The following is a 15,423-nucleotide window of genomic DNA, read 5'->3' on the forward strand; positions in this document are numbered from 1 at the left end:
CATTAATTCTTTATTGTTATAATAAATATTTCATAATATGATGTCTAGACAGTTCTTCTTCATTACCTCCATTTCAGTTTTTAAGACTTGAAGTGTTTCCATTACCTTTTTGATTGCCTTTTCCTGGTTCCTAGGGTATCTTTGAGGGATTTATTCATGTTTTTCAAACTTTTTGTTATTCTTCTCATCCATTTCTTTAAGGGAGTTTTTTACTTCCTGTTTAAGGGACTCTATCACTTTCATAATGTTACGTTTAACGTCTATTTCTTCTACGTCTTTTGCATTAGGGTGTTCAAGTCTTCCTGTTGTATGTTCGCTGAATCCTGATGTTATGTTGTTTTCAGATTGTTGGAGGAATTCTTGTATTGGCATCTGCCCATCTCTTCCTTCGATTTCCCTCCAGAAAAACGGATAATCTGGTACAGGATCTAGGATGCTTGCTGGCCAGAGACCTCGCAGGCAAAAGGGCATGCTTGCTGGGTTCGGGCTCAGCGGGACAAAGAAACTCCTGCAGCAGGTGCCCTCACCACTTTGTCCCCAGACCCTCAGCCCCGAAGCAGGCTGAGTTGGGGAATCCTATGACCCAGCAGATGGAGAGCGGTGCTTGTGAGGGGAAGCTGGAATGGGTTAAGAAGTGTTAGGCAGCAGCCTTGGGGGAATCCCCTGCTATATGGGCAGAAAGTTTAGGGGGGGATGGAGGGTGCCTGAGCTCCCTTTTCCGGGGTGTCAGGCCGGATGCTGGTCAGGCACTCACTTACCCCTCTGGAAGGATGGATCTTCTGGTACAGGGTTCAGGCCATTTGGTGGACAGGGATCTTGCAGACTAAAGAGTACCCTTGCTGGTTGCAGGCTCATTGGGACAAAGAAACTTCTGCAGCAATTGCCCTCACCACTTTGTTCCCAGACCCTCAGCCCCGAAGCAGGCTGAGTTGGGAGATCCTATGACCCCACAGAAATAAAGGGGTTCTTGGGGATCAAGCTGAGCTCCCTTTCCCGGGCTTTTGCTGACCGCTGGTAGGGCGCACACTCAACTCCCCGGAAGGATTGATCGGATCTTCTGGTACAGGATCCTGGCCACTTGCTGGCCAGGGACCTCGCAGACAAAAGGTCTCACTTGCTGGTTGCACACTCAGTGGGACAATGAATGTCCTGTCGCAGTTGCCTCACCACTTTTACCCTAGACCCCCAGCCCGAAGCAGGCTGAGCTGGGGAAATCCTATGACTCCGGATATGGAGAGGGGTGCTTGGGAGGGGAAGCTGGGATGGGATAAGAAGAGTAAGGCAGCAGCGGGGGGCGGGGAGGTAGGGGAAGCCCCCACTGAATGGCCAGAAAATTTAGCGGGGGATGAGGGGGTGCCTGAGCTCCCCTTTCCGGGGCATCAGGCCGGCCACTGGTCTGGAACTCACTCACCCCTCCAGAAGGACAGATTGTCTGGCACAGGATCCAGGCCATTTGCTGGCCAGGAACCTTGCAGACTAAAGGGCTCTCTTGCTGGTTGCAGGCTCAGTGGGACAAAGAAATTCCCTAACTATCTGTGATGAAACTCTACATTGGGACTTGAAGATTCTTGGACCTCACACCCTTAGGTAAATCTCATCCAATATGTTGATGATCTTTTCATTGCTTCTAAGGACCAAGATTCTTGCTTACAGGCAAACAGAGACTTACTTCAGACTTTATGCCAATTGGGGTACAAAGTGTTGGCTAAAATGGCCCACATGTGTGTCCCAGGATATATACTGAAAGAAGGTAAGAGATGGCTGCTGCCTGTTCAAAAACAAACTATTTTCAGTATTCCAGTCTCCCAAACCCGGAGATTGGTTCGGGAGGTTTATGCTCAGCTGGATTGTGCCGGCTCTGGGTACCAGGATTTGGTGAATTTGCAAAACCCTTATATGATGCTACCCATGGGGCAGAGGAACCCTTCCTCTCTACTGGGACTCAAGAAGGAGCTTACAGAGCCACAAGGAAAGCTCTGGTAAAGGCCCCCACCTTAGCTCTGTCAGACATAAATAAGTCCTCCCAACACTACCAGGCTTTGCTCCTAAACCCCCTTGCATTAGGTTCCTTCTGAGATTCTTGCTCAACCCAGTGACCTTGCTGCTGCCTAACTCAGAATCTGATGTCATCCATGGCTGCACAGAGATACTTCAGCAAGCACATGGAAGCCGATTGTGTGCTCAAATCCAGATCTCATGCATTTCACAGGCGGTGGCAGCAGTTTTATTGGAGAAGGATGCAGGGTCAGGTTCTCTGGGATTGTGAATTGTAAGCTGTCTTTTTAAATGGTTTTGTTTTATGTCTAAAAGTCACTTATAAATGACTACATGTGATATTTGTCTTTCTGGGTCTGGGTTATATCACTTTCTAGATCTATCCATTTGTCCACAAATTTCAAGATGTCATTATTTTTCTGCTGTGTAGTACTCCATTGTGTAAATGTACCAAATTTTCTTTTTCTGTTCTTTGGTTGAGAGACATTTAGGTTGTTTCCAGTTTCTGGCTATGACAAACAATGCTGTTATGAACATAGTTAAGTGCATGGTCTTTGAGATATATATATATATATATATATATATATATATATATATATATATATGTGTGTGTGTGTGTGTGTGTGTGTGTGTGTGTGTGTGTGTGTGTGTGTATGTATCCATATTTGGGTATATACCCAAAAGTGGTGTTACTGGATTTTGAGGAAGATTGTTTCCTAATTTTCTGAGAAATCCCCATACTGATATCCAAATGGGCTAAATCAGTTTACATTCCCACCAGCAATGCAGAAGTGTTCCATTTGCCCCACATCTTTTCCAGCGTAAGTTGTTCTTAGTGTTTTTGATCTTGGCCATTCTTACAGGTATAAGATGGAATCTCAGAGTTGTTTTGGTTTGCATTTCTCTGATGGCTAAGGGCGTTGAACATTTCCTTAAGTGTCTTACAGCCATTTTATTATTTTTTTAAGTGAATTTAAATGCACTTTATTTTTAGACAACCTACATGACATGTTTTTTCTTTAAAGAAAAAAAAGGAAAAAAGAAAAAAACAATGTCTCCACTCCAGATAAATCACGGTCAAAATAAGAGCTCAAGGTGACATCAGTCCCATTTGTCCTAAGTCCTGGTGTTGTATGAATGGGAAGCAGCAGCCGGTTATGGTGACAGGTGATAGATCCAATTTGTTAACATTTCTCCATCTCTAAGCCATCCTTGAAGAAAATCATGTATGGAGTCACGCCATCTCACAGTAGTCCAGGAGAGCAGCCATGCCATCTGGATTCATGTTCTCACCAATAGAAAACTGGTAGTTATTGAAATTAGCAAGGATGTGCTTAATCTGCTCTGCAGTCCCAGTCATAAAAGGCTTTACTCTTTCTGGTTTCTGTTCTTCAAGTTTGCCTTTGAGTGATTTCATGTAATCTTTGATGTACTTTTTGTAGGCCTCTTTTGTGAAGCTGGTTTCTTGTAAGTGGTGGTTCATGACAATGTCAACACCAGTGACTACTGTGCTTTCGGTACCTTCGCCCTCTGGGCCTTCAGCGAAAGCATTCCCACCAATGAGCGAGTCATCGATGTTACCCTCTGTTCTACTGACCATCTTGCCCTCCACCTCCAGGCACAGCCTGTCCGCGATCTCCCGGATCTTGTAGATGTCGGAGAACAGCTCGTCATGGCTTATGATATCCCGGTAGATGATCATGGTGGCGACTGGGGATGGAGGCACTAGCCTGACAGCCCGGAGCAAGCTCGGTGCAGCCGGATTGGCGCTGGGGGGGGGGGGCGGGGAGTGGGCGGAAAAGCTCTTACAGCCATTTTAGATTCCTCTGTTGAGAGTTCTCTGTTTCGGTCTGTACTCCTTTTTTTGTTGTTGTTGTTGTTGGATTATTTGTTCTTTTGATGACCAATTTCTTGAGTTCTTTGTATATTTTTGAGATCAGTCCTCTATCTTATGTGGGGTTGGTAAAGAACTTTTTCCATTCTGTAGGCTCCTGTTTTGTCTTGTTGACCTGTTCTTTGCTTTACAAAAGTTTCTCAGTTTCAGGAGGACCTATTTACTAATTGTTTCTCTCAGTTTCTGTGCTACTGGGGTTATATTTAGGAAGTGGTCTCCAGTTGCAATGTATTCAAGTGTACTTCCCACTTTCTCTTCTAAGAGGTTCCATGTGATTTTCTTTATGTTGAGGTCTTTGATCCATTTGGACTTGAGTTTTGGCAAACACACATTTAATCCCAGCACTTGGAGGCAGGTGCAGGCAGATCTCTGTGAGTTTTTGACCAGCCAGATCTACATATCGAGGTCCAGGGAAGTCAGGGCTTTCACACAGGAAAATCCCATCTCAAAAATGGCCACACATACATAAATGCGTTTTTTAAGAAAATTCTTTGTGGGAATTGCAGGCCCGAGTTACATTTCCCTGCCCCCATTTGAGGTGGTTATCTGCAAAGAAAACATAATGACTTCCCTCTGCTCCTGGAGTTGGGTAAGGAAGTTTGAGTGCACGTGTTCATTCCTTGATCCCTGCTGGGGTCACGTGACAGTCCCTGCTTGGGTCAGGTGACAGTCCCTGCTGGGGTCAGGTGACAGTCCCTACTGTGGTCAGGTAACAGTCCCTTCACAGCCCCTTCCTCTTTTGGTGCCATGGTATAAAAGCTAGCCCCAGCAGAACAATAAAGAAGCTGTTCCTCCTCAACCTCGTGCTCTGTGGATTCATTCAACCTGGATACCCTCTGTCGAGACTCCTGTTTCCAGCCCGCCCTTGCACGGTAATTGGAGATCCCACCGAGATCTCCAGGATCCAACATTCTGCTGTTTACAAGAAACACACCTCAACCACAAAGACAGACATCTACTCAGAGTAAAGGGCTGGGAAAAGGTTTTCCAAGCAAACGGACCTAAGAAACAAGTGGGTGTGACCATTCTAATATCTAACAAAATCGACTTCAAACTAAAATAAATCAGAAGAGATGGAGATGGACATTTCATACTCATAACAGGAACAATTCATCAGGAGGAAGTTTCAATCCTGAATATCTATGATCCTAATATAAAGGCACCCACTTATGTAAAAGAAACACTTCTAGAACTCAAGGCAGTCATCAATCCACAGACACTAATAGTAGGAGACTTCAACACTCCTCTCTCACCAATGGACAGGTCAATCAGACAGAAACCTAGCAGAGAAATAAGAGAATTATTGGAGGTATTGAATCAAATGGACTTAACAGACATCTATAGAACATTCCACCCACATAGGAAAGAATATACCTTCTTCTCTGCAGATCATGGAACCTTCTCGAAAATTGACCACATACTCGGTAACAAAGCAAACTTCCACAGATACAAAAAAATATTAGTAACCACCTGTGTCTTGTCAGACCACCATGGATTAAAGTTAGAATTCAACAACAATGCTACCCCCAGGAAGCCAACAAACTCATGGAAGTTGAACAGTCAACTACTAAATCACCCCTGGGTCAAAGAAGAAATAAAGAAAGAAATAAAATCTTCCTTGAATTTAATGAAAATAATGACACAACATACTCAAACCTATGGGACAAAATGAAAGCAGTGCTAAGAGGAAAGTTCATAGCACTAAGTGCCCAATTAAAGAAAATGGAAAAAGCACACATTGGAGACTTAACAGCACACTTGAAAGCTCTAGAAAAAAAAGAAGCTGATTCACCCAGGAGGAGTAGAAGATTGGAAATAATCAAACTGAGAGCTGAAATCAACAAAATAGAAACACATAAAACAATCCAAAGAGTCAATGAAGCAAAAACCTGGTTCTTGGAGAAAATCAACAAGATTGACAAACCCCTCTCCAAACTAATCAAATGGCAGAGAGAGAACATGCAAATTAATATCAGAAATGAAAAGGGGGACATAACCACAGACACAGAGGAAATTCAGAGAATCATTAGATCTCATTGTAATTTCTTATGAAGTTCTAAGTCTTATTTTATATACACACATAAGTGTAGTGAGCACCCTCATTCCAAGGGTGGTACTCATTACAGTAAACGGAGACCATCACTACTGTAAACAAGAAGCCACAACTGTAAACACCAAAGCAGGATTCCCAACCCCACTGAATAGATTTATTTGCAGCCCCTGCATCTTTATCTGAGGGAACATAGCAGAAGAGGGATTGGAACGAATGTAAGAGCCAAATACCAGGAAGTCGTCTGTGAAAGTTTCTCCTAGAAATAGCTTCATAAACAAGATCAGAAAAATGGCACTATCGACAGACATGTTAAGAACATATACACATTAGAGTTCTACTCAGTGGTAAAAAATAATGACAACTTGAATTTTGCATGCAAATGGATGGGAATAGAAAACACTTTACTGAGTGAGACAACCTAGATCCAAAAAGATGAATAGGGTATGTACTCACTCATTAGTGGATTCTAGCCATAAACAAAGGACATTTAGCCTATAGTTTCTGATCCTAGAGAAGCTAAATAATAAGGTGAACCCAAAGAAAAACATATATTTATCCTTCTGGAAATTGGAAGTAGACAAAAATCATAAGGCAAAAGTTGGGAGCACAGGGATGGGGGGGTGGGGTGGGGAGAAGGGGAGAGGTGGAGAGAGAAGGGAGAAGAGGAGGATTGGGGAGAGCTTGGGGGAGTGGTATGGTTGAGATGGAGGAAGGGTGGATGTGGGAGCAGGGAAGTAAATATCTTAATTAAGGGAGCCATTTCAGGGTTGGCAGAGGCTTGCTATGGAGGGGTTCCCAGGTGTCCAAGGGGATGTCCGCAGCTAGGTCCTTGGGCAGCAGAGGAGAGGGTGCTTGAAGTGGCCTTCTCCCATAGCCACACTGATGAATATCTTCCATATCACCATAGAACTTTCATCCAGCATTGGATGGAGATAGTGACAGAGACCCACATTGGAGCACTAGACTGAGCTCTCTAGGTCCAGATGAAGAGCAGAAGGAGGGAGAAGATGAACAAGGAAATCAGGACCACTAGGTGTACGTCCACCCACTGAGACATTGTGACTGATCTAATGAGAGCTCACCAAGACCAGCCGGATTGGGACAGAACGAGCATGTGATCAAACTGGGCTCTCTGAATGTGGCTGAAAATGGGGTCTGATTTGGAAGACAATGATAATGGCACTGGGTCTTGATTCTACTGCATGGACTGGCTTTTTGGGAGCCTAGTCTGTTTGGATGCACACCTTACTAGACCTGGATGGAGAGGGGAGCACCTTGGACTTCTCACAGGGCAGGGAACCCTGACTTCTCTTAGGACTAGAGAGGAAGGGGGTAATGAAATGGGGGGAGTGGGAGGAAAATGAAGGAGGTGAGGTAAGGAGGTGGATTTTTTTTTTTAAAAAGAACTTAGACAACAATGAGTACCCTAAGAGAACACACATAGATCTAATTTACATGGGAAGTGGAAAAAGACAAGATCTCCAATAAATTGGGAGCATGGGAACCTTGGGGGAAGTTTGATGGGGAGGGGGAGAAGCCGGGAGGAGGGCAGAGAAAAATATGGAGCACAATAAAAAACAATAAAAAATAATCTGAAAGAATAACAGGAAAATATTTCACAGGGCCCCATGCCTAGGAAAAGAACTACAGAAAACTAATGGCTGCTGGCAAAAGGAAAAATAGCATCTCCTAGGAACTGATCCCTTACTGGCTTTCCAGTGCAGTGTGGTCAGACTTGAAACAATGAACACACAAATACCAAAATCAGGGTCAGCAAGAAATATGTGTTTGTATGTGTGTGTGTGTGTGTGTGTGTGTGTGTGTGTGTGTGTGTGTGTGTGTATTGTACACGCAATAACAAAAGAAACAGGAGACTATCAAGTTAAGAGTGGAAAAGAATTGGAGGATTTAAAGTGAGGGCAGTTGGGATGGAATCTATGTAGGAAAGGGAGAGAACAAGATGTAAGTCTATTTCAATTAAAACATAACAAAATTCCATAAACAAAAAATAATAATGGAAAGAACCATTGCTTTAGTGGGGATTTTCTAGCCTTAACTGTACAAGTATGTATTTCCTAGTTCTGTGAATGGAGTCATTTCATTCCATGGGTTTATATGTTGAAGCTTATTCCCCAGTGTGGCAAGGATGAGGGATGGTGGCATTTTTAAGAGATGGACAACCCTAGAAGGCCACCCTCTGTTTGCAAGTACTGACCTCAAAAGGGATTAAAGCTGATTTAGTGGGACCATTCTCATGGATACATGAACATAATTGACTGAGAACAAGGTTAAGCCTGTCTTCCTTGTCTGGCTCTTGTTTACCCCACGCTGTCTCATCCATGTCCCCGACATGACACCATTTGAAATGATGCAAAATAATCAAGGTTAAAGTGATCAGAGACCAAACTGATAGACTACTTTTATCCTTTCAAACTTCAAAATGGTGAGTAACAGAAAATAATCTAACATATGTAGCTATCATAGCACATTAGGGTTTTGGGGATGTAGTACAAGTTTGTGTAGTCTCAGCATCTCTGTTCATCCCTAAAATATTTTTGAAAGTAAAATTTTGTCGGATAAAAACAGATGAGGGCTAGGTACATGTCATTTTGTCAGTTACATCATGAGCCTCAGAACTCTGACATCACAGTGCTCAGTCTCCTTGACTATTGCAGACTCCTCAGACTTCAGTAGTTGGTCTGCCAACTGCTGTGGCTATCTGTGGTGTTTAGTGCCAAGGAGAAAAAAAAAAAGAGAATTTCAAGTCCATTGAAAGGCTCTCCCTTCCAGGCTCTGCTGAAAAGGTATTCTAATATCCACTTTTGATCCTTAGGATGGACTGGTGTTCTCAGGAGATGTCCTATCTTGATCCTTCCAGATTATGTGAACTAATTCTTACACTTTGGTTCCAGCTTTACAGAAGGCTACTTAGAATAATAATGTTAAGTGCTGTCACCTAAAGAAGGGAGACATTACATGTCAGGGGACGAATGCTCTGAACTACATGGGAAGGAAATGTCTGCAAGTTTCTTAAAGTGACTGTTGGAGTTGTGGGGAGGTTTCATGCTCTGCTCAGTCCAGTTGTTTTAACTATTTTGATCACAGAGCAGTGAACTGGAGAGTGGGCACATTTCATCCACAGTTCTAAAAAATCTCTGGCTTTTAGGAATCTTTTGATGTTTCCAAATTTATTTGTTGTTCTTCAGTACCTATTTTCTAAAATATGAGCAATCTCTATGGCAGGAATGACATTACAAGAAATCTAATTCACTCGAATTATGTCACTAAATTGGAACTACTTCTTTTCACAGCTTCTCAAAGTTTTCAGCTTGAGGGAAAACTATTGTTTTCTTACCCCTCCTTTTCCCTTTTCCTTCAGTCCTTGCTCAGTAAATGTATTATATTTATGTGAGTCTTTCTTGAAGAATGGAGCGTAGGAAATTAGTTAAATGTGTATGTATATCCTCCACATATATATGTATATATACATTTATATATATGCTGGTGTGTATAAAGACATAAACATATTATATACGTAGCCACACTGCATAGATTAATGGTATCTTTAACGTAGTAATTCATACTCTTCAAAGTTGTGTATGAATGTATGTTTTCATTCCCAGATTTTAATGATTTCTGCAAATTTGTAAATCATTCCTAATTAAAGAATTTTCCAGTTCAGCCTCTTTCTTGGCACTGTAGAACTTATATTACTCTGACAGTTTACACAGACGTTAGTGCTTAAGCACTTGGAAACAGTAGACTGACCGTAAACTTCACACTCTAGCAGTTGCTCATTTTCCTGCTGCCACCAAGAGTGGCAAGGCGGTTTTTTTGTTTTGTTTTTGTCTTATGGGAAGGAATCTAAGTACTATTAGAATTGTTTTTATTTTTTTTAAGCAGAACTACTTTTCTCCAGTAAAAATTGTTTGTTTTTAAATAGTATAATGGCTATTATTCATAGGAAAATAACAATGTGACTCGTGTTTTTCTAGTGCCGTCTGTTTTGTAGTCTTCTCAATATTTTATATCATTATAATGTTTTTTCTGAATTCTCTGTTTTAATCTTTTAGAGAAAATAGATTTTTAAAATATAATATATCCTGATTATGGTTTTCCCTTCCTCTTTTCCTCACAGCTTCTTCCCACCTCCCCTCCCATTCTGATCTACTCCCTCTCTCTTGCTCAATAGAATATAAGCAGACTTCTAAGGGATGATAATAAAATAAAATAAAAAACTTAAAAGAAAAGCTAGTTTTTTGGAACTTGAAAAAAAAACCCAAAAAACAAACAGACCAGCAAATAGTAGAAAAATAGTTAAGAAAAGGCCCAAGAATCAGAGACCCACTTGTTTGCACACTCAGAAATCATATAAAACACTAAGGTGGAAGCCATCATTTATATGCAAAGGACCTGATAGAACCAGTGCAGGCCGTGTATGCTGCCTCAGTCACTGTGAGCTCAGATGCGCATTGGTCATGTTGATTTAGAAGGTCTTGTTTTCTTGGTGTCCTTCAATCCTCTGGCTCTTACACCCTCTCTGCCACTTCTGAAGGATTTCCTGTTCCCTGAAAGGACAGTTTTGATGGAGACCTCGCTCTTAGGGCTGAGTGTTCCAAGTCTCTCAGTCTCATTCTATCGTCTGTGTGTGGGTCTCTGTGTTTGTTCTAATTTTCTGTAGGGGGAAGCTTCTCTGGTGGCAGTTGAACAAGGCATTTATCTGATAGCATAGCATATTTCATTAGGAATCATTTTATTACTACATTATTTAATTAGAACAGCAGTACTGGGTTCTCCCCTTAGTCCCTGGGCTACCTGGTGTCAGGTTCTTGTTCACACTGACTGTGATGGTTATGGATTACATATTATGGAATTGGCCTTAAGTCAAATCAAATACTGGTTGTTTGCTCCCACAAGCTTTGTGCTCTGTACCATTGCAGGCAGGACACCACCGCAGATTAAAGGTTGATAGCTGACTTGGTGTTTACATTTATTTTTGGGTAGTGTGAACAAAGATGCTAGATCGAAGGAATGAAGGCTCTCTGTAGGCATCAGTTCAAGTTCTGTATCTTCAATGAGTTGTGTATGTGTTTCCCTCAACTATGGGACCTTGTGATCAGTTTGAAGAGAGAAACCTAGAGCCTTGGCAAAAGCCTGGGTTACTTGGAGATTCCAAAGGGAACATGGCAATCCACTGGACAACAACTCAGTTAGATGCAACTGATTTTGGGACAGGAAGCTTTATTTCGTGACAAGATATGGACAGTTGAATCTTCTTTGCCTCTAGTGTCTGGCAGTTGCATTTAGATAATGAAGCCTCTGCTGCATTCAGCTTCCATCCTACTCATGAAATGGCCCTCAGCTTTAGCAGCTTCTCCTTATATTCCCTCTATGTCTCACACTCCCACCGCCCTCCCATATGATCCTCTAATTTAACCCCCCACCATCAATTCATAGCTAACTGTTTACCTTTCCCCTGGCATCTGTTCCCACACCCTCTTAATCTATACTTAACAACGTGGGTCTAGAGATTTTGGTTGCTTATCATGAATTCATTCTGAAAGGTATTGTTTACCTACTTCTATCTTAGTCAATTTGTCATTTGTATACAGGAAGGCCACTGATTTGGGTGAGTTAATTTTCTATCAAGCTACCTACATTCCTCAAAGTGTTTATCAATGTCTGAATTTGATGGTGGGGTTTTTTGGGTCACTTATTTATACTATCACATTTTCTGCAAATAAAGATACTTTGACTTCTTCCTTTTCAATATGTATCCCTTTGATCTCTCTTTAGATGTCTTAGTACTCAGTAAAGATGTCAGATACTGTATTGAATACATACGGAGAAAGTGGACAAGTTTGAATTGTTCATGTTTTTAGTGGAATTGCTTTGAATTTCTCTTCATTTAAGTTGTTGGCCTTGAACTTCCTGTAAACTGCCTTTAGTATGTTGAGGTATGGTTCCCTGTATCCCTAATTTGCCCAGGACTTTTATCATAAAGAGGACTTGGATTCTGACAAAGTCCTTTTGTACATCTAATGAGAAGATTATCTGACTTTTTCCAGTTTGTTTATGTGGTAGATTACACTATTAATATCCATATGTTAACCATCCCTGCATTTCTGGAATGAAGCCTTCTTGGTCATGGGGGATAATCTTTTGGTTATGTTCTTGGATTCAGTTAGCAAATATTTTATTGAGTATTGTTGCAATTATGTTCCAACGGAAAATTGTTCTGCAATTCTCTTTCTTCTTTGGGTCTTTATGTTGTTTGGGTATCAGAGTGTGATCTCATAAAACAAATTGAGCTCTCCCTCCATTGATTTTTTAATGTAAGAATGTTATTCACAGAATACCATTATTGTCACATTTCTATCAAATGGCTTTGATTACGTATGTAATTCCATAATTTTAAAACTCTGTGTGCTATACAGTCATATAAACAATTCTAACATGGATATATCAGTTATCAATGACACAGAATACTTAGATCTTCCTCAAGCCTTAATTATCTGCTTTTAAGGTTGTTTATCTATAGTAACTTTACAATTATTATTGCTGCCAATATGAATTTTTGATATTTCATACATTATCTAAGGAAATAATGCTTCAGTTTAGTCATCCTATTTCACTTTAAATAGCTCCTTAACCAAGTCTTTGGTACCCAAAATTCTTCATGTGGGTATCAATTTCTTTAAAGTAAATTAAGCTGTGTTCTTCAAAATTCTTTCACATTTTCAAAAATTTATTTTCTGCTGTTCCACATTCTTGGCATCTGTTGCAGCAGCACTAGGTCACCTCCATGGACTATGAAGATGAACTACCTGTGTAACAGTTGTTAGAATCTTAATCACTGAAAACAACACCGATAAACTTCAATTCTATCTGCAGTAAGCACAGGTGGACTTCCTAGTTCCTACACTCAGGGGGAACAGGTAGATCAAGGATATGATAGACTGCATTCTTCCTTGGAGACTCAGAAAGCTTTGATTCTTGGTTCATTTAGAGTTTGACTAAATTTGATTATTGCAGAGAGGGTGGTCACCTGAGGACTGTAGTTTTCTCAGGGAAGCTGTATTTCTTCACGGTCTTTCCATTCCACTTCAGTCAACAACCGCAATGTTAATACCACTTTTCTTCAAATCTGACTTTTTCTAGAGTAACAGGTGTCTGACCCTACCTGAGTAGATCTCTATGATTTATACTATCTTAGGTGATGAGAACGGAGCTGATGGGTTTCAGGATCACAATGCTAGTAACATCTGCATGATGTCTGTCCCAACTGACATATTCATAGTTTGGAAGAATCAGGGATTTGGGATCATTGATGAAATTTCTATATTTTATGGTCTTTTACACTAGTATTCCCATCATTCCACCGATACTGTTCTCTTTGGCTTAATGTTCTCAATGACTTACATGTTGCTAATCCATTGGCCAGTTCTCAAGTGTTATGATTGGACTTAATGTATTTTTTGACACAACTATTGCACACTATCTGTAGTATGGTCATTTCTCTTTTCTCAGTGTGTTTGATGATTATTTTACCTCCAAGTATATTATTCTTCAAATTCCAGATCTTCAATCTGTCCTTAGTACAGTTTCCTAAATGTACTCATGTACTCTGTATCTTTTAAAACTGTTATACCATGGAACCCTGCTATAAGAACTGAGCCTTCATGATTAATTTTATGTAACTCCCCAATCTTTGTGTTAGGTTATTTTGTTGACTATTGACTCTCTATTCTGTTAGTGTTTGGCCTGTACCAGGAAAAGCCTCTGTACTGCAATGGAATCTGTCAATGAGAAAGCCTCAACTGGGGAGATGAATATTCAATACCTGGTGTCCCATGGACCAGTGGAGCTCAGACGAGGCTCTAGCAGTAAGAAGTGTCATCTGCATTTGTACAGAGACTTCTTGGTTGTGACCAAAGTCGGTATGTAATTTCTTCATGTTTTACTGATGTCAAGGATTGTATTGTCTCCAGCTCTTACTGTACAACAAATCAAAAAGATTTTTATCCTTCTGTGCTTACAAATGTTTTTGTTCCTATTCATTCAACATTGTGTTGAGGTCCTATTCTGTCCTGTGCTCCTGTAGAAAATCCAGTCAAGAATCTACTGGAGCATTAGTAATTAGGGAAAATGTCAGTAATCCTACCACTTAGGAAAGTTATTGTCATAGTCAGGTAGATCTGGTTATTAAGAGAAAGAAACACAGTGGGCATCCTATGAACAACTGTTTTGTAAAATGTCATGGTATGGTGCATTTTATATATCTCCATGGTAGCTGTAGATTTATTGGTAACAAGTGTATGTAATTTGTCCCTGTACATAAACATGCAGTCCCAATAGAAAGGCTGATTATCCTGGGAAGAAAATGAAGCCAAGACTTTATAAAGGAGGGTCACTTCTCTTAGTGGTGCTCCCAAATAGAAACTTTAGGAGAGAAGAGATGAACCAGAGAGGCCCAGCAGTTCTGAGCTGTGCTTGACTATTAGATTGTCTGATTCTATCCATGTCTGTGCAGCTCTGGGTATTAGCCATTATGGGATTTCCTGTAATAGAAACAGGATCAGGTGATGTTATTTGCAGACTAAATATTTTCAAAGGATTTTCATTAGAGGCAATTGCCCATGAAGCACTTAAGAATAGAATTATGACCTTGAATTTAAATCAATTTATTTGCATAGGTGTTGAGAAAGTATCTTAGGAAGTTTTTAAAATGAGGTTTTCCTTGATTCATACAAAAAATTTCAAAGCACTGTTTTAAATACACAGTATAATTTATACTTTTCATTCAACATTCTGAATATACAAACCATAGATATTTGCAAATATGGAAAAGGTATATGCAGAACCTATGCTAGGTAAGCTTCCCTCAGCCTCTGCTTTGTTAAGATGCATTTGTTCATTTGTGAGCTGTGTCTGCAGTGATAGAGATGGGTGAGTCCTGCTTTTCCTGGGTCAGGAAGAACTAGGTCTTTCTGTTAGCCCCACTGCTCCTTTATTCAAGAAGCAAACTAATGGATCTTCTCTAATTCTCATTTTAGGTGTAAGATAAACTTCAAGATAAAATACATCATCCCGCTGGCTGCCCTGTGGATGGGGGAATGTGTGGTCACTGACTTTGTAGGCCCCAGTCGGGCCAGGAAATCCATTCTCCTGGGATGGCCTATGGAGAATTTTGTGGCCACCTTTCGGTAAGACCCATAGCTTGGTCTTTGTGCTGCTGTGAGCTGCCTGTGAACATAGTCAACTTCATAATTGTCCAACAAAATCGAAAATGTAGATGAAAATTCTTTTTACTAGAACAGTTATTTTTTTCAAGACAGAGTTTTTCTGTAGCTTTGGAGCCTGTCCTGGAACTTGCTATTGTGGACCAGGCTGGCCTCAAACTCACAAAGATCCACCTGCCTCTGCCTCTTGAGTGCTGGGATTAAAGGTGTGCGCCACCACTGCCCGGCTTAACTAGAAC

At 40.8% G+C, this 15,423-nt stretch overlaps 2 protein-coding genes across 2 annotated transcripts in view; one reads left to right on the plus strand and one right to left on the minus strand.

The window, feature by feature from the left end:
* Window positions 1-2,963: 2,963 nt before the first annotated feature.
* Window positions 2,964-3,734, minus strand: LOC125394018 (translationally-controlled tumor protein). The gene is given in 2 exon segments (XM_048424717.3): window positions 2,964-3,241; window positions 3,244-3,734. Coding segments are annotated over 2 exon segments (516 nt in total). The 5' UTR covers window positions 3,698-3,734; the 3' UTR covers window positions 2,964-3,179.
* Window positions 3,735-13,722: 9,988 nt separating this feature from the next.
* LOC148118638 (rho GTPase-activating protein 20-like) overlaps window positions 13,723-15,423 on the plus strand; it is a 32,786-nt gene continuing 31,085 nt past the window's right edge. The window contains exons 1-2 of the mRNA XM_087900140.1: window positions 13,723-13,886; window positions 14,999-15,148. Of these exons, the coding sequence (XP_087756266.1) occupies window positions 13,735-13,886; window positions 14,999-15,148 (302 nt within the window). The 5' untranslated portion in view covers window positions 13,723-13,734. The remainder of the gene's footprint in view (window positions 13,887-14,998; window positions 15,149-15,423) is intronic.

Source organism: Myodes glareolus, chromosome 21, assembly GCF_982192425.1.
Source record: "Myodes glareolus chromosome 21, mMyoGla1.1, whole genome shotgun sequence".
NCBI lineage: Eukaryota > Metazoa > Chordata > Mammalia > Rodentia > Cricetidae > Myodes > Myodes glareolus.